The 23,518-nt window shown below is 40.6% G+C and overlaps 1 protein-coding gene across 12 annotated transcripts in view; it reads left to right on the top strand.

The window, feature by feature from the left end:
- The window catches only part of IQSEC1 (IQ motif and Sec7 domain ArfGEF 1), a 357,476-nt gene that overhangs the window by 186,945 nt on the left and 147,013 nt on the right, over positions 1-23,518 (top strand). For 2 of the 12 annotated variants that reach the window (XM_069769831.1, XM_069769832.1), the window contains exon 3: positions 8,434-8,478. The exons of 9 other annotated variants lie outside the window; for them this stretch is intronic. In XM_069769831.1, the coding sequence (XP_069625932.1) occupies positions 8,434-8,478 (45 nt within the window). Of the gene's footprint in view, positions 1-8,433; positions 8,479-15,624; positions 16,356-23,518 lie in introns of those variants that run through there. One more of the 12 variants, XM_069769837.1, reaches the window with a different exon arrangement.

Below are 23,518 nucleotides of genomic sequence, written 5' to 3'. Positions count from 1 at the left end.
TGGGATGCCTAAATACAAGGCATACATGATTGGCGTGAACTCTGAAACTGTATCCTAAGATGTAGTGGTGAACAGTCTTAAACAGCAGGGCCATTAACCTTTAGATGTTATTGCTGGAGTTAATCTAGCTGGTGGGAGTTTTTTAAAATTAATTTTTCAAATAACATCTTTCACTGTACAATGTGTTACTACAAAACTGAAATTAGAGCATTTCTTGAAAAGGAAGCTTCTCCAAGTCCCCCCATTGTTATTTTTGCAGATTGCTCTAGGAATGCAGGCCCCAACTTTGTAAGCACAAACTGAGTTTTGTTTAGTATAATTCTGTTGTCTCTGTACAGAAATTAAGTTTTACTTCTGCACAGTCTTCTCAAACTAATGAACCCAACTGAGCTTCTAGTCTGGCTATTTCCTCATGGCTTTAGGTTCTTGTTGGGATGGCTTTGTTACTTTTCTTATAGGTTTAAAATCTCTTTGAGATACTATGATTATATTCTGATTTTGAAACCATGTTATAAAAATGAGTGTTTGGGCATGCTCCTGTGCTGAACGCTCCTGAAATTATGACAGAACCCTGTGTTGCAGAGGGAAGCCTCCTGAAGGATGAAAAATGAAAGAAAGCTTGTGTGTATAGCTTGCACACAGCGCAAAACAAATTCAGTTACTTTTCTGAGTATGCCAAGTAGAAAAGTGTGTTCAGTTTTCCTAAAGCTCTTGTTTCTCTGTCTTTGAAGTAAACCTTTTGGTCACTTAGCCATGTGGTATCTGGAAGAGATCCAACAAAAAACTCTTATCAGTCAGTTGGTTTTCTGAACAACCAGTTGCCTGCTTAGATTTGTAATCCAGCTTTAACTGTTAGCGACCTGGGAAAATGAGCTGCACTCTGAGGACAGGCAATACAGGCTTTCCAGCTCGGAGCAGTGCAAAACCTCTAGACCCAGCAGAACTCTACTTGGGAATCTAAGTCATTCGACCCCAAAGTGAGAAAAGCTTTTTATTTCTAAGACCAGCATTAAACATGTATTTAAGTACTTTCTTGTCCAAATGGTTCATTAAAATATTTGAAGAGAAGAGAAAATGAGAAGCAATATCATCAGTGGTATTCTTTAAAGTTCCTAGTCCTTCCTTCTGAATGCTGCCTTTCCATAGGTGAATGGTGCCAGTTATGTCAGTAAAGCTATTAGATTGTGTATCAAAAAGGAAGGCTTAATTTGAACTATACTTTTGGGTTTTGTTCCAATGACTAATATCAATTGAGTGATGTTTAGGTCTGGCCTACTTACCCACGCAATTCTGCGGAAACCTCTGGAGTTGGGCTGTTCTACTTTTAGCTCTATGGTTCAGACAGGCTACTGCGAGACAGGTTCTCTGAATTGAATCCACATGTGAATGTAGCTGCCAGAAGCATTACAGGTTTCCTGAGAGCTTCTGCCTTTGCAACATACCTGTTTTAGGAGTGCAGTATGTCCCCCAGAGAACTGAAGGACAGCACAGTAATGAGTTGGTAGAAACAGTGGGTCAGAATAGCCATGCCGCATCAGAGTGAATGTCTGTCCAGGCCAGCACCTTATCTCTGACAGTGGTCCATAGCAGCGCCAAGGCAAACGTATAGGAGTAAGACAAGCGTGCCGTTATACTAGTCTGCCTTCAGTTCTTGAATATATCTTGATTCGCTTGTATTGCACTAATTAATACAGGACACAGCTGTATGTCTGATAAATGATGCTCCAGCCAGAGAAGACATTACAGTAGAGCTTCTAGCCATATATCCATCTGATTCCTCCTAATTTCTGGCAGGAGCCCAATCTCTTCATTAGTTTCTGGTCTGTGATATTCAAATTAGAATTTCCCACAGCTTGTTTCTTCAGGACCATTTGTCTGGGACATCAGGTAAAGGGCTGTCTAACAAAAGCAAACGCTGAACTGCTAGCCACTGGGTCCCTTTAGCTGAGAGCACTTCTGAGGGGGTTTTGGGGGAATGTGTCCTCCCTTACGGCTTGGCAGATCTCTGGGCAAAGCCAGGAGCTGAGACATTGCTGAGCAGAGTTTAGAGGTGGGAGGCTAAAATTAACGGGAATGATCCTTTGTTACTGTTTTCTGTTAGTTCTCTGTTAAGTCACTTCACCATATTGTGGGTGCTTTGGAAACTTGACCACTAAGCAACTAATTAAAGGGGAGCAGATTGAAGATGACGCAGCTTTCTGTATGTTGTTGAAATGCAGCATTATGAAGAAGGCATGATACTGTGCAGTGGCGATTATGGCTTTCACTTGGAGCTAAAGCATGTTGGGACTCAAGCTAGACATTCTGGAATCCTATCAGAACTCACAGAAGTGACTTATAGTAAGTTCACACAGCATATGAAGGGATGATTTTGTTTGATGACAAATGTAATGGCCGGAATATCATTTCCAGTTTTGTTTCTGTGGGAGGGGGTTGTTCCGGCTGAGTATGATCCTTCTGTCACCTTCTTTTTGCCTGTTATGATTAGATGCTTTGGGCTTACCTACCAAATAGAGTACTAAGACTAGCATCTAAAGCATTCATCAGTGCTAGTTTCAGACCATCCTCAAGCAAGCGTAGATATTTCCATTTAATGAAGCTGCACTTTGGAATATAAATAAATAATTTGGTCCTCTTTTGTAACTGAACGTGTGGAGTGTCACAGCATCAGCCTGCAGTGAACAGGATTCCCTTTCTTCTGCGTACTGCCAGTTCATACGAAGAAACTGTGACAAGCAGCAATTATTCGCTGAGCAGTATCTAGCACAGTGTCTTAAATATTTAATATATTATTCTCCATTCCTTTCCTCAGCACTAAAAATAGGCAATACCATGCTGCTTCTAGCACCAAAGGTTTGATACAGCTCAGAATTGTCTTTCCCCCTCACACACATGCACTCCGAGTTGTCATTTGCAGATGGCATATCTTTGTACTGTGATGCTCCAAGTGAATTTCAATTCTTAGCCAAAAGATGATATATTTAAGCAATCTTTATTTGGGATCAAGCTGTGGGTTTGCTTCAGCTACAATTATTTTATCTGCCACCGTTGTGTATTTTTGTGCCAGAAGAATATCTTGGCTTTTCTCAAATTGGAAGTTTTTCTTGCTGCTTGCACAATGTCTGCTTATGTTATGTAGTTATTTGTAGCCTCTGTCAGCAATAAGGTAGGTAGTACTTGTGGTCTCATTTATCCTCTGGTTAACAGATAATGAAGCAGTTGCAGCCATCTGCACTGATGGAAATGGACTGCTCCTATCCCAGCTTAGCATTATTCAGTAGAATTGAGCCTCTAGGGCTGGTAGTGGCCCATGGGACCCTGAGAAGGGGAGGCAACCGTGCTGAGCTATCACAGTGTGGGGACTCTCACAAGATCATCCGCTCAGTGTAGTAAGAACCTCCATATAACTTTGCGCTTTCTCAAGAAAGTTAACAAATACTCTGTAAAAGGCTTATAGCACAGACAGTGCTGGACCACTAGAATTACTATATTCTGTTTATCCAGTCTCAGCAAGAGCATAGTTCCCATGTGATTCTGCTACACTGGTGCTTACTGCAATCACATTGAAATCTTTCTTAGAAATGTGCTAATGATTTACATTGTCACCGTTCCATACTGAGAGACAGAATAGTTTAAGGTCTCTGTTTGTAATGCTGTCTCCCAGATCAAAAACACTCCATGTCTATTATCACAGCTGAGGAAAGCAAGATTTTAGATTGTCAATTCTTCGAAGTATTCATTCTCTACCTTCTCTGTGTCCATATGGTAGAAGGAACTCTGTCTTACACAGTTTCAGAAGTAATCTTCAATAAGACTGGTTTTTGTATTTAGGAAAAACAGTTTCTTTCATCACAAAAAAAGCAAAATAAAACAGAACTTGTATCATTGTTCAAGGTACCAAGAAGCTAATTGTGTGTCTCACTTAAATCTGCTAAAACATTGTGGAATATGATCTTTTAAATACCCAGTTGCTAGGAATCCTGTACCCCCAGGTTTGCTCACTAGACAGTGTGAGTAACAGGTGTTACAGCCCGTGGCCTTGTTTTTTACTTCAGGGCAGAATGCTCAACTAGAATTGTATTTACTCTTTTTGTCTATGGATACCTAAAGCCTACTGAATAAGACAGCATCTGAATTTTAGACCAATGATTTCTTGGTAATATTTTTATTTTCTCCTGCGTAATACGCTGTAGAAATGGGCTATTTATGGTTGCTAGCTGATAGAAATAGATGCAAGGTCTAAGCAAGTTCATAATTCAGGAGTTGTGTGTATCCATGTTTTGTATAATTGTTTTAGCCTTGAAAGAGGTTGTTAGTACCAACAATTACACACATTCTTCAGATTTCATGCTGACCATGTTAGTGCCAAATAATCTAACTGGGTATAGCCCTGTGTGCCAAGTTTAGTTACAGTTCATGCAACTATTTCTCTGCCTTTTCTCTAAAATGTCAAGAATTTGCATGACGAAGAGATGTCAGTTAACTGACTCATCGGTGAAATTGGTGCAGATTACCTCAACTGCCTACCTAGAAGGACCTTGCAAACTCCATGGAAACAAACTTGAGATACAAAACAGCCTGCGGGGTTGTTTAGACCATTTCCCTGGTAATGCAGGATAGTTCTGCAGTTTGTTTTCTTCTCTTTAGTGGTGGTATAAGTCTTAGCTCAATTTTCAGCCAATTCCTTGGGCGTAGTTCTACAGTTAATAGTAGTTTGTTTGGGTTTTTTTAATTTCTTGTGCATGTACAAAGTAGAAATTCTACATATATAGACAAGTCCATTATATTTTTAATAGCATATTTTTAATAGCTTTATCATTAGATAGTGTATGGATTTCTTTCTGGATTACAAATGTACTGAGTCAGTGCCCATTAGGAATAAACAAATAGGATTGTTAGGCCTTCCTGCTTGCTTTCTTTAGAGCAATGCAATATTTTTTTCCTGTCCAGTTAATTTGTTAAAAAAACCCAAACAAACAGAAAAAAAAACCCACAAAAAACCAAACAAACCTTGTTTTGAAGTAACCTAAAATAGATATGTTTTTATTTTTCCTGAAAGAGACATTCCTGAAATTACTTTGTGTAGAATGAGATATTTTGTTTGCTGTAGCTTAATGGTACTGTGTTCAGGATTTGGGTTATTTTTATGTTTTAAATTAACTTTCCATCTTTGAGCAGTGTTTGGAAAGAAACCAAAAGATTTAAATGAGATTTTAGATGTCAGGAAAGAAGGGGAGTGATTGTGATGTACTATAATTATTCTGTAAATTCAGTAAGAATTAACGAACTTTCTGTATCCCAAATCCAGATCTTCCAATAGATTTTAAACTTGATTTCCCCTGTTTCTACTGGCTTTTTTTTCTTGGCCACTAAACTTTGTTTTTCATGTTGTCAGCCTACTCCTGAGGTTTTCCACAACCGCAAGTTGAATCGGTGGAGGGGTGACCAGTTTAAAAGGCTAGGTTATAGCTTTTTCTGGGCACGTAACCCTCCTTAGTGTATGTCTTGGTTTCCGTCTTGCTCCCCAATAGCGATCTGTTTGTGGCTCTCATCCAGGGAGATTTCTTCAGCTCATGTAGCTTCTCCTGTGTGTGACACTGTTTTCATATCCAATCTTCACATAAGAAAACCAGTAATAAGCCCTTCACCACAGGGCTGCTTTCATTCTGTGTTTGATTGAAGAAATTAATTGTGCAGGATGGGGAGTCTCTACCATAGAGACTTCACTGTAAGAGACTCCGTCGTCTGCCTCTGAGCCCCGGGCAGAAGGGCTCCCCGGCGACACACCGCAGGGGCCCAAAGCTACAGCGGGCTCTCGCCGTGACGTAGGCTGCCCACCACATAGGCAGCACTTCTTTAAAGCAGATAGGCTTTTGAAGCCCTTCCACCACCATGGTGCCCGCGGGACTTGCTGAGCGCATTGGCAGCTACTGCGGCTCTGTGTTGCCAGCTACCAAGTTGATTAGATCTGTGGCTTTTCGTGTTTGGGGCTTTTTAACTGCAGTTACTAAGTGCCTAAACAGTTATTAATAGCATGCTGAACTGCTATTAGCAGCAGCAGGGAAATTTCTGGAAAGCTATCTCAGTAAAAATGGAACCTTTCAGCCATGTTCCAGGACGGCCCCAAGATGGGTATTTTTGCTGTGGGAACTGTGCTTTTTCCTATGTATTTAAAAATATATGCACCTCCTGACTGAAGCTTTTGGTCGTTGGGGAGCCTACCTTAGGTGTCTGTCTTCAGAAAGAAAAATGAGGTATTTTTAATGAAGCTGTAATCCTGCTACTTGTGATTGTATAAGGAGTCCCTGAGGTCACAACGTGCTCAATGTCATTCGGCACCACAATCAAGGCTGCGCCGGGGTAGAGGCTAATCAGCGCTGCCTTGTGTCTCATTACCATCTCTTCTTTATGCACAACATATTGTCACTGCACAAAGACGGAGTCTGTTAAATATTTATTTATAGTAAGAAAGGCCAAAACTGTTCAGAGAAGATTTTTTTAAATCTCTGTAAAAGCAAGGCAAAAAGTCACGCTCAGTGAGCAGGTTGGCACTTCCGTAGCATGCTGTTAAGCAGTAAACTTAATTATAAGTAAATTAAGTTCACCCTTTTCAATTGTTAAACTAACAATGAGCCACAAAGCCAACATATGTAAGCCACCCCCTCAAAATTCATCACAATTCACTAATCTTGAACTCTGGAAGCAAACAAATTACAGGGTGGAATAAGCTACTAAAAGCTATTTTAAAGATTTAGTTAAAAGCTGTTTGGACAATATGGTTTGTTTCTGTTCCTGTACAGCTAGTTCTTCCATATGCTGTGTTTATGGCCTCCTTCCTTCACAGAACCCCATTTATTTTTGTAAACATACTAGTAATCTTGGGATTAAAAGTAAAGATTTGCCATTGATTTACAAATACCCACTGTAAATATAATTAATACAATTCTAATGCTAATTTTATGAACCTCCATAGACCATACACATTTATGACTATATGAGCAAAGATTGATCTATGGCAGTTTGTATAAGGGATATAAATGGATAACTGTGAATAACCATTTAAAAATTACTTCTAACATGATGATGGAGTGTTCATTATGAGGCTTTGGCTAGTGTTTTATTACAGCCTGTAGAAAACCTGTTTTCACCCTAAAAATTTCAGTCTATATCATACATATGTTTATAATAAACCTGAAGTCGTGCTCAATAAGAGCAAGTCTAATTAGTAATACCATACTACATGTTAAAATATTGCTGCTTAAACATAAGCATAGTCATAATCACCTTGGTACTTACAGTGTCTTAACTAAACTTTCTGCTGCAGCAATTCTTCAGGACAACTCTGTAATTGCCCTTTTGGGTAGAGAACACAAAGCTGCAGAATGTAAGGATGACTGTTCTGTTAATGAATAAATTAAGTAATCTGATGCCCAGTGTGAGAAAAGCCAGCAAGAGGGTAGAATGGAACTTCACGAGGCTCTCGCAGAAGAATTTTGCCCAGTTCTCTGTTCCATGTAGCTGTGCTATTTTTGCTTAGTGGATATACTAAGGATGAAAGCAATGTGGCCAGGAATATGTACTTGTAAGCTGCACAGTGCTATTCTGTGATCATGATTTGGTTTACATACACTGCCCTATTCTGGTACTATTCTTTGCCAGTAAGCGTTCTGGTGAGGACCCTTCTTGCATCTTGAAATTACATACACGCCTGAACTAAGCATCAACCTCACAGTTTGTTGAAAGGCGATTTATGCTTAGGGACAAATTCCAGCAAATGTGATCAGAGAGTAATGCAGATGTGTCTGCTGTGGAGAAAGCTAGCACTTCCAGGAAAGACGTTCGCACTGCCTGAAATTTTCAAGCATTTACGGTGTAAAGGTTTCTGATGCTTCCTAAGGCAGCCTGTAATACTCATATATGCTGGTATATTCTGAGGTTCTGCACTGATGCAAGTGCATTGAGCTGAGATTTTACTGCTAAGTGTACACAGTGCAAGACTGAAAGTAGAAGACAGGTTCTGGAAATGCTTAATATAGTCATGCATACGGTAGAACTTGTGTCAGTCATTCATAGAACAAAGACGGTAGAACTTGTGTCAGTCATTCATAGAACAAAGTATTGTCATTCGTGTATAACAAATACAGAAGGGTAGAGTGCTTTTAAAATATTGAAAATTGATCATGTTTTGACTAGTTCAAAAAAATGTTTCTGTAATTCCCCTTCCTCTAGTGTATAGGAAATAGCCGTTGGGTTTTTTGTTTAGGTTTTGTAGTTTGGGGGTTTTTTTCAACCATGTTTAATGGATGCTAAGTGTTATAAAATGTCAATAAAAAGGAAGAAAATGTAAAGTCATTAAGCATTTGACGTTTAAGGACATAGTATTTTTGAATAGTTTTAATACTTCATAATTTTATTCTTCTGCTATCGTCTCAGGACTTCACTGGAAACACGAAGCAGCATCTCAAGTGATCCGTTCAGGTACTGTGGTAATACAGATGTTAATTTTAAGTTTGAAATGATAGAAATTGCATCTATTCTGTATTAGCTGTACATCACATAACTTTATCTTACAATGTAAAGCCAGTAAAGGCATTGACCAAATAGCTGGATTTTTCTGTTTTAGAGGGGATAGTGTGCTCTCTTCCAGGATTTCCAACTTGAAATTCAGTTCTAGCTTCAAACACTGTATTTGTTGTCAGAGGAGCATGAAGGGAAGGGAGGGAAGGTGTGTTTGTGCATGCACATCGGCAAAACATTTCTCTCTCTCAGATTTTTATAACCTTAGATTGTGCTGAAAACATTTGACCTTCCCTGGCAGTTTTATACTGCTTTGAGTGAACAACACTGATTGTGTTGAACTGTCATTCATGTTTTTCACTGCTCAGCATTTTGATAAAAGCACATGTATAAACTTCAGAGAGTACTGTCATATGAGTCATTGCAGTAACTAAGATTTTACTTTGATCACTCAACTTAGAAAAAAATGCTTAGCACTGTTAACAGTGCATATCAAATGGGCACCTTGCATCTTTTATTCTCATAGTTGCACATTAAAGAGTGCATCAAAGTCTCAGACTTCCTTTGATTAAGTTGGGGCAGAGTCCCTTCCTCTCAAATTGACAGTTGTTTTGGTAAAAGTCTTACTTTGGAGATGTTACGGATTGAGGATGTGACTTTTCCCCACATTGTGTAGTTTTAATCTTGCTTGAACAAAACATTAGTGGGAACTGTTCTGTTTAACCTTATTCAAATTAAAGGCCCTCCCTAATCGTCCATTATTTTCCAGTGTATGGTCCTATAAAAGTAAAGAGTATGCCTTATTATTGTTTCCTAGAACCACACACATGCACACACCCTATGTTTTAATATTATCTTTGTCTTCAGCTCAGCATAGCAACACTGGACGATGTTTAGTCATGACTGTAGTTTTGTTCCCATCTCCCTGGTTGACTGGAACACTGTTTCTTTGTGTGGTAGGACAATGCAGGAGGCAATGTCAACTTCCCCCCGCCCAGATTTTCTGCAAACTTATTTTAGCAAGAACATCGTGTAGCTGGTTTGTGATTTACCATTTACTGGGATAAGGTTCCCAGAACCAGGTATTGCTGCCATCTTTATTCCAGGCTAGATAAATCTTTGTGAAAATAGCAGATTTTGTTACAATGGTTTTCTTTCCAGTGGAATTTTTTCCACGGGAGGATATCAGTGAGAAAGATGGGGAAGAATTAAACAGATGTAAGTGGCTGAATTTTAACATTGGGTGGGAAAAGGAATATCCTTTGACTAAATTTAGTTGCGCTGAATAGACATGTTTTCTAGAAACTGCAGTGGTTGAATCATTTTCAGTTGCTACAGGATCATAAAAACATGTGAATATTTCCTTGTTTTAAACTATTTTCAATAAACTTGAGACCATTTGATTTAATATCCACCAATGTGGCCATTGCTGCATGGCCTCACGAACCACAAAGTTTAATACACACAGTATATGTGTAAAGTTCAACGGCATTGGCTCTCATTAGTATGCGTTCAGTGGGTAACACTTTCTTAAGCCTGCAACAGAGAGATGCAGGCTGGTATGGAATCCTTGATTGAGCTTCTTTATATTTTAAACAGTAGTTTTATAATAGCTTGTATTCTACCTTCTTTTACAAAAAAAATTTTAAGCTTTAAGTTATCAGAGACGTTGAGATTTTTCTTTTTATCCCATTTACTTTTATAAAACCTCTGTGCTCAGACATTTCCTAAACTAATTCAGACAACAACAAAAAGTCTTGAGAATACCTGTAAATATTTTTACAAAACTGTCTTTATAAAAAGTTATTTGGAAATAAATGCATTTGCATGCGTTAAGTCCTTTTGAATTTTGATTATTGGGGTGAAATAATATCAGAGTTACCAGATGAGGATGTAAAAATGCTACTCTTTGACTACAGATGAAATAATTTTATGATGTTTAAAAACTCTAGAGTGAAACGATCATAGAGGAGACATTAAGAAATTTCCAGATTATATCAGCTAAACCAGTGAATTTTCCCACAGGTTAAATAATTATTGAAGAAACAGCATGTAATATCTAGTCAACTTCAGTAGGTCAAATAAACCTGTTCTGGAGCTGTAATTAAACAGAATTGAGGCTATTATTTTTAAGTAAAATGAAAGATAGTAGAAGACTTCATGTTATTGAATGTGTTCTCATGAACCTGTTGAGCAAATTTGCCTTTGAATGACCCATAAAATGGAATGTACCAATTCATATGAACCCATCCAGTGTCCTGTCAAACAATTAGTATTTTGTAGTCAGGCTACTTTCCTTGCATTTTTCTCACTAAATTCCTGTCCCCATCAACAAAGTAAGTTTGCCCTCAAAGAACCACTCTTCTAGTTCTCGCCTGCTCTGGAACATTGTAATCGAGACTTCTGGTTCTGTTAAATGTCAGTTGTATGTAGATCCCCACCAGACAGATCCATTTGTTTCCCCTGGATTTATTTAGACTGCACTTGGATTTTGTAGGTTCAATTTGAAAGTTACACAGTTGTGAGATCAGAGAAAAGCCCAGTGCTGTAAAGAGTGAGGGCTAATGTGAAAAATTTGCTTATGTCCATTATAAAGAGAAAAATCTGCACAATATATGTACGTATATTCTGTTTTGCAGAATTTCTTTCACAGTCTGTACAGTATTTGTTCTGGATATTTTGAGTTGGACTCTGTCAGCTTTCAGCTGGTATCTGAAAAAAACTTTGTTTCCTAATATCTAAATCTTAATGTGAGTCTTCTGGAGTGTTGTATTACCAGACCTGTTTCAAATGATCTAGAAATTTTAATATTTAAGCTTTGCAGATATTTGTGGTGTATTTTTCATCTTCTGTAACAAATTGATCAGCTAGTGTTTGTTTGAATTTAGAGAAGAGACATGCAGAAAAGACATTCAGCATTAAGAGAACAGCAAATTTCTGATTATTCTACTTCAAGAAATTCTGGCAGCTTAGAGGCTTAATAACCAAAAGTGAAGTGTAGTATCAAATGACAATTAATATTTGTCTGTGGGGGAGTGCATAAATCTGAGAGCTGTTTGAAGCCAAATAACTTTGTTTTGAGCAACTGGAGCATTCCTAGGCAGCAGAGCTTCCCTTTGAGTAAAGGGGGGTGGGGGAAGAGAGCTTGATTTTTTTATGTCCCTGATTCTCTGGGCATCTCCGTAGAGCGTGTCACCAACATGCGCGGGTGTCACAACAGTGCAGCAGAGCCTGAGAGCTCTGTATAATCACAGGTCTTCCATTTTCCCTCATTGGGATGGAATGCTTGCTGAAGTGGTACCCAGAAATGCGTAAGAGGGCTGGGAAGAGAGATCTGGTTTGGCAGAGCCTTTAACGTGGAAGTCTTCCTTATTCTTTGTATGAGCAACCCAGGAAATTTTCCCACCAACTTGCACGTGGAGACTATTTGATTTCCAGTATCAAGAAAGGGACCCAACGTGCAGGAGCTCCGTGTGCTGTTGTATTCTGTGAGCAATGAGGCCTTTAAGCCTCCCAGGAACTAGTTCAGCATCTGTTCAGTTGCACAAAATCATGTTTTGTACACCTTGTATGTATTCCTTGTATGATCCCCACTTTTTAATGTGGTGTGCACAGGGTATCCTGGAATTAGTATATGAACCACGCTGTCTTAGTCCCATGATATTCTTGAGCTTCAACAATGTACAAATCGCTAGTGTGAAGTTTTTGTGTATGGCTATTGAAGTATTTCACCCTGGAGTCATGAAAGACTCGTGGCAAACAGTTTTCTTACTGCAGGCTTCCAGTTTCTGTACTCCAGGTAAGTAGGTGGCTACCCTATTTTTCTGGGCAAGTGAAATATTTTTCAGGAATGTTCCTGGCATATCAGTATAAGGGTGTAAGTACGTAAATAACAGTAGTTCAATTTCTGTATTTTATGAAGGGTTAAAGATTATGTATCTAGACAAGTCAATTTGCCTGATTTCCACAATGTCAACACTTGAAATCAGTATACTAGTAAGTCTAGCAGACACTGACTTCATGCTGGCGTTATTTTATACAACACTCTCTGCCATCAGTGCATTGCTTTACTTCAGCCTCAGAGCTTCATGGATTGACAAGACAACCATCCCTAAAAAAGGAGGTGGTGTACTATATGATTTTCACTTTGCCCCTTTTTTTAGCAGCTATTTTTGAAAGACGTGCAAAAGGCTTGAGTACACTACTGTGCCAGAGCTGCCTCTGCACAGCAAAACTCTAAATGACTATTAGAATCTTCAGCACACTGCTCACTTACGGTGCCGGTGCTGAAGCTGCAGCACACCCAAAAATTCCTACTCTTATTAGGCCTGGGAATTCTAAGTCAAAGGTTTCGGTAAATGCCTTTCTGAAAGAACTGGTTTTATATCCAGGGTGAGCGTGAGATGAAGCTTAATTTTCTTTGTTGTTTTCCTCTGGAAGACAAGTAAAAATGAAGAACATGTTGAGAGCATGGTGCTTTTCATTTGCAAAGTCCTAATTAGCATTTTCCCTGCATGCAGTGCAGTATAATCGGTGTTGGTTGCTGTCAGAAAATTCATGCGTACATAGCTGCTACTCACTGAAAGCCCAGTATTTAGAAGTAATTAAGGTGACAAATAGCTTCCCCCCGCCCCCCCCCCCCCCCCCCCCCCGGAAGGGGTATGATGGAGAGAAAGAAATTGCTTTGCAATGTGAATGGTCAAAAGGATAAGTTTTCAGAAAAGTCTCATTTTGGGATCAAGTCTTTGGTGTCTCTTGAGCTTAATTGTCTCAGTATGGCTTTCCCCTTCTCCTTCCCTGAGCCTGAGAATAGCTGTTCTTGGTCATGGGGTGAGGCATTTCTTGCTGCTGCTGCTTTTTTCTTCTTCTTTTTTTTTTTTTTTAAAGGAATCTGAAGAAATTCAGACAGGAGAATGTTCCAATAGGGAAAACCCAAGCATAACTTTTTTTGCTATCTCTTTGCTCTTGGAAATAAAGGGGAAAAGGTTTCCGTGTAATCCTCTCGGCAGTATACCATAGAGCCTTTGTAATGGACCAGCCCAACCCAAGCCAGGAGGCAGCACCAGGGAGACTGGGGAAGGCTGCGGCTTGCCAGCAGGCACTGGGTCTCAAAGGCCTTTCATTCAGTTCTGCTTTAGCTAAAACTATCCCTGGAAAACAGGGGCTGATATTAGGGATGAAAAGCTGGGGTAGAAGATTTTGATATGAAAACCTAAATATCCTTAGCTAGCACGATGGCATCATTGTCTTGAAAACTGCCAAGCTAATGAAGCCCAAGGGAATATGAGGTCAGGAAGAAGAATAGGCTTGAACTTTCACAGTATTTAATTTTGTTAGGGGGCTTGCTTCTCAAAAGTAAGAAATGGTATTTTCTTAGGAATCACTGCAACAGTACCAGCTTTGATGCTGGTCTGAAAGAAATCACAGTGAGTAAATGCAGGCATCACAGGCAATTAATTATTTTAAAGAGAATATTTAAAAGAAATTATTTTTTTAAAAGGCCCAAATCAAATGCATGTCACATTTGTGCTTTTTCATGCAAGTTGCTTTCCTCATGATCTGTTTATTTCTACCACTCACCCTGTACTGTACAATGTATTTTTAGGGAAATACCAGGCAAAGTGCAACAGGACCGTTTTGGAATGTTGTCTGGGCATAATTTACCTGTTTCTTTACTTCACTAAAGAAAGTGCTAGTTCTTACTCAAATATATTTATAATTTAATTTCAAGTAAACTTGCACAAACCAGTTTTCTAAGAAGTTGCAAGGCACTTATGCAACCAAAAAGTGACAATAAGACCAGAAACCGAAGGGATCCCTAAATATAGCTTATTATCCAGGTACTTGGGGAACTAGATGTGTCTACATGGGCAAGAGCCTCAAGTTAAGCTTTAGGGGTTTGGTTTTCTTTTCATATTTTTTAAGCAGTGTTAAAATTTATTTTTATTTAAAAAAGCCCAACAAAACACCAACAACAAAAATCCCACAACACCTGTCCAGGTGCCAGAGTCTTTGCTTTTAAGCCTTTCTTCAGGTTCTGACTTCGGGTTTGTTGTTACATCTGTTGAACTCCGAAGTTCCTATACCTTTTTGATACCGTTGCAAGTGATATCCTGAATGTTTACTATTAGTGATTTTCAGAAACTCAACAGAATGAGAAATGCCCAAACTGTAGTTTTTGCAGAAGTAAACTGGACGTAAGGATCGGTCTGTCTCCACTAGGACACTTGTTATTTAACCACAACAACAAAAATTAAAAAAAAAAAAAAGAAAGATAAATTGCTGTTGAAGTCCTCTCTTGTGCCAGTAGCGTTCCCTGCAAAATCGCAGTTCTGCGCTATGAACTCCTGCCCGGAGAATCCTGCGAGGCTGGGGGAGCTCCTTAAACGTAAACGTGCACGTTGGCGTCGAGGGCAAAGAAGCCGGGGGGAGCGGCGGCGGAACTGGGCCGGCGTCTTTCCCGGGAGGCAGAGGCGAAGCGCGGACTCCTGTCTCCCCAGAGGAAAAGCGCTCAGCCTTCATCCCGCCCAGCCCGAGGTTTTGGGCAGCAAAGCGCTGCTCGCCTTGCCCTCCCCTCGGCAGCAGCCCGCCGCTCCTTCGCGCTCCCCGCGCCACCAGGGCGGCGCTGCCTCCCGCGCTACCTCGGAGGAGCTGCCGGGGGCCGCCCGGGCCCGGAGCCCCCGCTCGGCCCGGAGCCCGAGCCCGGGCCCCCGCTCGGCCCGGAGCCCCCGCTCCGCCCGGAGCCCGCCGCCGCCGCGCCCCAGCCCGAGCCCTTCCTGCCCCGGGGGCCAATGGCGGCGGCGGCGGCCGCTCCCCGCCGGCCCGTCCCCGCTGCCCCGGCAACGGCGGCAGCCGGCCGGGGCGGCGTCATCGGCCGGGCTGCGGCGGGGGGCTGCCCCGCTGCGCACCATGTGGCTCCGGTGATTAGTTTTTTCTTCACACAGACCTAACTGGCGAAGTGTGGTGGGAATAAGATAAGCGTAATTCGGGTCGTGAGTGGGGAGGGCCTGCACTTCTGCCTGGCGCGGCTTCGCGGGGGGGGTTGGGGTTTTTTCTTTTTCTTTTTTTTTTTTTTTCCCCTCCCCTGTCATAAGGAGCCCACAGTTTTCATAGGTGCGGGCAGACAATGGAGCTGATGTGATTTACACAGGAGGAGCTGATTAACAGAGTTGTGTGCTGCTCTATTTAAAAAAAAAAAAAAAAAAAAAATAGAAAAAGGGAAAAAGCCTGCAGTTCCTGTGTGATGGGATCATAGCACTGCTGTGATTATAGGGCAGTTGTTGTCAGATCTGATTGAGATAATTGCTTGCATTTTCCGAAGTTCCGTGAGCTTGAAGGATGCTTTCCAAAGGTCCTTCAAAAACCTTAACTGGAATATATACACGTTGCTTGACCAGAGGGCTTTTAGAATGGCCTAAAATAGCCGAAAGGAGAAGTGGGATTTCTGTGTAATAACAGTTATCCCAGTAGCACTGGGGACCTTGGGAAAGATAAACTGCAATCAGGATCAAAGAGCGCACATGAATTTGTATCCTTTGTGCGACTGCCTCTTTGTATTAAAGTAGGATACTGTAACTGTGCAGGTGCTGTGCCATGTGCATGACTAGCTGCATATATTGGTAGCAATTAGAAACACGCTGCAGCAATAAGGAGAGGAGTGTGTTGGACTGGATTTGAGTCATTCAAATCATAACAAAAAGAAGTCTTGTGTTGCTAAAACCTAGCTGCACACTACAGTTGCTGCAGTAGAAGTATTTGAAAATGCTGAAGTTAAAGGCCTTCTGCTTGGATTACTGGCAGTTTTTATGTCTCCAGCCTCTTCATGGTTTCTATAAAAGGTAAGAAAACATTAACTCTGAAATGCTCTTCAGAACTGGATGGCTGCACATGATGCCACCAGTGCTTTTACTTGCTATTCTACTCTATTGCTGAAAGGCAAATATGTAGGGGAAAAGGGAGTAGTAGAGAATTAATGAGAACTTGTGACAAAGATTGTAAAGCTGCTTTTTTATTGCATTAATTATCAGCCACTTTTGTCTCTGTGCATGCAGATGTGAAAGGTGATGATGCTGTTTGGTTTTAACATTTACTTTGTCACATCATCTCAGCTAAGACTCAGTTAGTACTTTTTCTTCTCTGATATTTTATCCTTAGGCACAGTAGCGTGTGTTGGGTAGTATACAGACTGTAAATAGCACTAGAAGATTAATTGAAATGTCATGGAAATTTATGTAGTGCAGAGAAGATCCTTTTTTCCCAGAGATATTTAGTAATATAATAGTTCATCTTTCATCTTCCTTCCAGCTCAAAGTGCACATCACAGTCATTCAGAGCATTGGGCACTTCACTTAGGCAGGTCTGACACACAGCTTAAATGATTGATGGTGAATAGTGATCATAAAGAATAGGACTGGGTGTCAGATGCATTGAGCTTGCCTATTTAATGGAACAGCAAAATAAGCAATTCCATTTAACATGTCCCTGAACTTACCCTGATGCTTTTAATTTAAACTTCTGTTTTCTTGCTCTTGATGTACACTACTAAGCAGAGGGAATTATGTGTATTTGAATTTTCTGGGGAAAAAGTGGGGATCACGTCATTGTTAACAAAAACCATGCAATTCTTTAAAATGGGATTCCGTTCTTGTTATGTACACTTTCTGGTCTGACTACCTATTGTCAGCCTACAGAAAGTGCTTTGTACTAAATGCTAATTGCAGTTGAATTTTTCATGCAGTGACTGAAGGCTGGAAAAGGGAACTGTTCCAATCTTTTTCAAGGTTTAAGGGGTGCCCCGCACTTTCTGGCATTGAGTAATATAGGACCCTCATCTGTGACCACTGGCTTGTGAAGTTTCAAAAGATAGCTTTATTCTCCTCTTCTTGCAGCTTTTCACAGATTTCATTTCTAAGCCAAAAAATTTCCAACCTATTCCCAGCCCATTGTAATGTCTTCCTTGCTGGGAAACCATATAAAATAATAGAAATGTAGCCAGACTGTTTTGACACAAATAAATGCAGCTAAACTAAAGCTTTATGTCTTGGATTCCTGGCAAAATCCCAGCTTTGTTGTAAATGAATTACTGTAGAGTTATTCTACATCTCCTAACCTCTGTAATAGCTAAGGACTGTCCATTTATTTCCTTCCAGATAGTTAATTTATTTGTCATCAAAACCTAGATGTACTTGAGTCCTCCTCCTGGAGTGTGTTTGTATGAACAGAAGTAAAAAGAGGACTTAAGCACTTAGAAGCGCTTTGCTCTCATCATTTTGAGAAAAGGAAAATTGAAGGAAAGTTGCAACTTTCTTACATTTTAAACAAAATAATTTCTTGATTAAAGCACAATGATAAACAAGCATGAAAAGCAAATGGTCCAGAATAACAAACCTAAATGCAAGGAAGTTCATATTAAAAAGGAAAAAAAACACCAAAAACCAAACAAACTTTCTTGAGACTTACTTTCAATTACTTTTTATTAGTAATTGTAGATTGTTTAAAATGCTCTTGGAAAAGAGCCAAGGGGGTGTGAGGAAGAGTTTTATGTGTGCCTGGGTATATATGTTTCTCACTTTTATGTATAAAATGAGATAACCAAAACAGGACTTGAGTAGCACTTCTATTACGTGGGTCTTACTACATGGATTTTTAGTATTAGCGCTAGGGTTATTGCCTGCCCTCTGTTACACCTTGATGGTGCAGGGGAAGATGTGTCAGTGAACATAGGCAGGAGCAAACATCAGACATCCCTGTATGATATTCCCTCGTGCCACCGCTATTACCTGGTGACCAGCCATGGCTTCAGGTGAAGAGGTGCAGTAACAAGTCGTGGGGGAAGCAGTGCCAAACCCCTGAGCCTTCCCCCTGCACAGGTGGTGCTATGACAGCAGATGACTTCTCAGAGCAGACATAGGGATGCTGTGGAATAGCTGCCCACCTCCCACTTAAGCCGTGTGTTCCTGATCCTGTGGGGTGACTCAGAGACTTGTTGCTTGGCCATGAGAGCTCTGCTCATCACTCCTCGTGCACTCACCCTCCCCAGCAGCACTTAGCAAGCCGTACATGACAAGAAATGTGACTGTTCTCTTTCCTTTTGTGGAGTGTCAGAGCAGAGCATGACTTTATTTTCAGTTGCAGTCAGTGCTCAAAACTGTGGTAAACGTTTCTTGTTGCTTCAGAAGCTCTGTGGCTAGCTGCTCTACGTTCATAAATCAAGCTGGTTTGTTTAGCTTTTGTTACTCAGGGAAGTCTTGTGGGATCATGTCTGTTGCCTGACGTGGACAAGTCCAACTTATGGTATAATTCTGTCTTCCCCTGGGAGCCGCTTGCACGGAACTGTGCATCTACATTGAGATCCACAGACTTCAAGAGAAGTCCATGCAGGGTGTGTTAGGTCTTGCAACTTTCTTGCATAGCAGTGTTCGCTGCTTGGGCTGGTTGTGTGCACTCACAACATGTACGCCCTGAACGTATGGAGCTGCGTGGCAGGATGGGCCTGGCGCACTATGTTGCTGTTTGGGAAGTGTGCTTCTTCCTCAAACTCTTGAGAACAAGACTACACCCAGAGGCTCAGGCAGACTGTGGTGGTGGCCTGTCTCTGCTGCCTGAGCTGTGGGACTGGGAGCAGGACTGGAGGACAGGGCAAATGAGCCAGTTCCCCTCGCTGCCTGTAGCTGTAGTGCCAATTGGGGCACTGCAAGAAACTAGTGTTTCTGGATAATGGGACAGAGTAAAACTAGGACTATTTTTGCCTTCTAAGGTGCTAGTTTTCAAATATATTCAGGTATACAAGGTAAAAATCCAAGTCCAAAACTCTTTATAGCAAGCTGTGCATGTGACATTCCTGAAGAGAAGCCCAGCTAAGGGCAGACACCCAACCTAGAGTAGAGGGCTTCTGTAGAGTTTGCAGTCCTTTGTGAAAACTGATTCAGTGAGGTGTATTTCCTCAACACAGCAAGGCAAAGGGGGAAATAGGACAAAATAAACCAACTGTGCTTTTAGTCTGTTTCTTAAATTTGGCAGTGGCTTCAATAGCCAGGACTTTGCCCATCACATGTATATTCACAAAACAAAGTTACTGCAAGGTAATGATGCTGATGCCTCCAATAGTGTGTATGTAAACTAACATCCTGCTTTTATACATGTTGTAGTAGATTGTATACAGCAAATGGGGGGATTGGGGTAGAAACTTGGTCCAAAAAATGTTTGATAATTCAATAATTTACAGAAGTCAAATTTCAACTCTCTGTTGCCATTAACATGGAGTGCATCTTGGTCAGTGCTAGATAACCCCTCAGTTTAGTGCTGGCTTTTGGTATCCTTTGAATACAAATACTAGAAGTGTAGAGATGTATTTCTGTAACAGATTAAAGTGTAAGATGAGCAAATCGCTGTAGGGTTTCTGTGGGATTTTGAGGATGAACGTGTCATGCTTTACTCAATGGATTATTATGAAATCATGTGACTTCAGGTTTAGCATGTGAAAGTGAAGATTTTCTTTAGCCAGTGGGTGCATCGTGCTGTGCTTCTGCCAGCTGGTGTGTAATAGCCCAAGCGAGAAATTGTTACCATTAACATTGCATTAAAGATAAAGCATAAGGTGAGAAAATTTGTGACTGGCAGTGAAGGCAACTATAATCTGTAGTTTGGGGGGGATTTTTTCTCCCAGAATGTCTTCTCTCTTCTTGCCAAGATAAGAGCATTTTAAAAAACATAAAGTGCCGAGTTTGTAAAGGCTACTTTGGAATCCAGTTGCCTGAAGACCAAAATGATTTTAAAATTATTTCTTCTCATTTTTCATTTTTCTTTCATCAGTTTCATCTCTCTAAAGGAGGCATGAGTCTGTTACAGAGCAATTAGGGCCATTTCTAACAAGCATCTGATTCTAGCCACCCCAATGGAATAAGATAAGTGAGAGATGACGGGTTTTTTTGAAGCAGGGATTAGCTGAAGTTGTTTCTGCTAGTCTTCTGTTGGGACTAGCAGTTCCAACATTGTGATTCAGGATAGATTGAATCATGTGCTTAAGCCCATCTCGGGGCAAGAATAGGTCTGTATTTTGGTATATGATTCAGTCCCATTAGGATGTTTCAGTGATGATTATAAATGAAAATGCTTTCATGAATTTGCTTGGTAGGAGCAGCTTATTGCTGCCATACTAGAATATCACAAAGTAACTGAGTGTCAGAAGCTACTTAAAGCCACTCTAATATTGCATGCTGCAGGGCACCTGCAGCTCTGTGCTCATCCTCTTTCCCACTCTGTTATCCACGACAAATTCATAGCTTTTGAAGCCATTAAAGGAATTGCCAGTCTTAATGTAGATGCAATTTCAAAGACAGCACATGTGCTTTAAATTATCTATGTCAGGATTGTCCTCTAGGTTAACTCTTTGTTAAAAAGAATGTGCTTTGGTGGTCTTTGTTCCTCATTTCTGGTGTTAAGAGTGTGGACTCTGCTTCTAGGATTACGTGAGCTGGGTTCAGATGTGCCAGGTAATGTGCAGTCACAGAGCAGTACTGCTGTTTCCTTTAAGTAAAATGCAGCATAAAAAAAGATGTGAAGAACTCAATGGTCATGTGTTACTACATAGTTAAAGGGAAGCCTATTGTTATACTCATTATTTAAAAACAGATTTAACAAAGGAAAAAAAGTGTGTTATATACGATCCTGTAATCCTGTATTCCTGGAAACAGTAGCTGTAGACTAGTTACAAATCTCAGTAACGGTGAGCAGGGGGAAAAAAATCCTTAGGTTCTAGTTCATGAGAGCAGGGAACTTCTTTTGCACACTTAGAGACAGGGATGTCAGTTGGTTTGCTTTTCTTCTTGCTGTCATTTAAATTATGAGCTCCTTTGCAATATCTTGAAAAAAAACAATAGCGAAGTCGGTGGGAAAAATTACTGAAGCTTTGTCTTGAACTTGCGTTTAGAGTTCACCATATATGTTGTTAGAAACAAATAGTTTGCTTTCACTTGACAGTGACTTCATCCAGACCAGGGCTGACTCATATGCCTATAGTACAGCTCTCTCTCTGGAGATTCATGTTGGCAATGTTTGTGCAATTGCAGAGCAGCTGAGAGCATAAAATTCTCTCCTCCTCCTTATCCCCCCAAATCCACCACCCTCTTGAAGTACAGCCTGCAAACAGTGCAGATTGCAGTATTCCCACATTCAGCATAAAAGTGATTAAGAGAAAACCCTCAAATAAATATACAAAATAGCAAAATGCCTTAAAAACAGAGGACTTGTCTACACGCAGGGAAGTAAAGTGATTTCAAGCTGAGAAATTTAAATTAAAATACCCCAAATACCTGTTAATCTGGTTGAATCCTTCATTGTAATGTAATTAATGCTATTTTGTATCTAAAAGAGAATCTCCATGCATGTGTTCAAAATGTGTTGTTCATATGCCTTAAATTCATATTTCTGGTTTGTCTTAACTTTCCGGGCTCTCTTTCTTCCTACCTGGTGGACACACATCGTATAGGATCCCTTAACTTTCCATCCCGTGATTTCACCGAGGTGTGCTGTGGGACTTGGGTATTGCTGAGCAAAAATCCTGCATGAATATATAAGGCTGTGCGATTTGTCTCCCCTTACCACTGCTGTAACTGATAAACCGGGTTTCAGACTGGAGACAGTTCTTTGTGTATATGCCTTTCTTTTTACTGCCTCTCTGCAGTCTTCAGTAAGTCAAGTCTCTAGCCTTTCTGAAACCTTCCTTTTCTTCACCTCCTTCCCTCTCACCCAAGGAACCATCGGTGAGTCCTCAGGTTCTCCGTTCTCCACACTTGTACGGGTTTTAGCCTTCTATAAACAGAGCTTCAAAGATTCCTGTTAGGGTTTTGAAGAACTGGGGTATCTGTGCTGGGACTCTCACATGCGTAGCTGGCGGTGCTTGCCCTTTCGCTGTGCCCCTAGAGTGCACGTTGTTTGCCAGGCTTTTCTTTCCTTATCTGGTCTCTACTGTACTTTGATGCAACTGATGGGCAGACCCTAGAGCAGTCGCATTTTAATTGTGCGTTTGGCTACGTGCCCTGCAGAGGGGGATTGGAAGCTCTCTGAGTTTCCTTTGATAGTCTTCCAAGATTAAGTCACAGAAAAGGGAGTCTGGGAGCGTGGTTGGAGGCCTGGAGACATACGAGGAGTCTGTCAGAAGCTGCAGCTGGAAGGGTGCTGGAGGGGCCTCTTCGAAGCAACACAAACTTGCCAGATTGTTGGGGATGCCCTTTATCAAAATGCCAAAATCATGCTGACCTTGTTCCGCAGAAAGACTGGTACGTGGATGTCACAGCTATAAACTCCCAGGAAAGGTTGCGTTTTGTGTACTCTTGGGAATGTTTGTGAAAAATCAGAAAAGGAACTTTAAAAGGGAAGAAAAGAAAATACAGGGAAGGCTAACGAGAAAGTGTGGTGAAAATATTTAATTTAAACCCCTTCTTCCATCTACTAAAAATGTTGACTTGTTACAAGTTGAAGGTTTAAAGATACCCTAAATTGTCTAAAAAGCCAGAATGCTTTTCAATCTAAAAATTTACAACTCATCTATTTGTAAGACTCCTTTCAATCCTTAATTGGTAATAGCTGTTGTATAAAGGGAATGCTACCTAAGTTAAAAATAGGTCTGGAACTGTCCTGACAACCAAAAACATGCTAGCTCTAACACTCATATTTTCCTTTTGTCAAATGACCTATAAATCTAATCTACATAATAGTAGAAATGCTGTTAAATTCTGTTTTGTGATCATTTTGAATTGGTAGAAACTTCAGGAAAATAAGCAAATTGCCTTCTTCACTCTTGAAGGCTGCAGTATACTCATTTCCCTTTTCATAGGAATGTTATGCTAACCTAATTAAGGATAAGCCTGTGCACAGTTAAGGTACTAAGATTATCTTAGCTGCAAATGTGTCATGTGTCAAGTGATGCATGCATCTGGAGCACATGACTTTATCAAAAGCAAATCAGATAAGGTGTCCTGGGTGTGCAGTTTCTCTGAGCCAC

This window comes from Haliaeetus albicilla, chromosome 24 (genome assembly GCF_947461875.1).
Source record: "Haliaeetus albicilla chromosome 24, bHalAlb1.1, whole genome shotgun sequence".
NCBI classification, from domain to species: Eukaryota; Metazoa; Chordata; class Aves; order Accipitriformes; family Accipitridae; genus Haliaeetus; species Haliaeetus albicilla.
The sequence above is the reverse complement of the archived record's forward strand: the minus strand, read 5'-3'. Positions and strand labels throughout refer to the sequence as shown.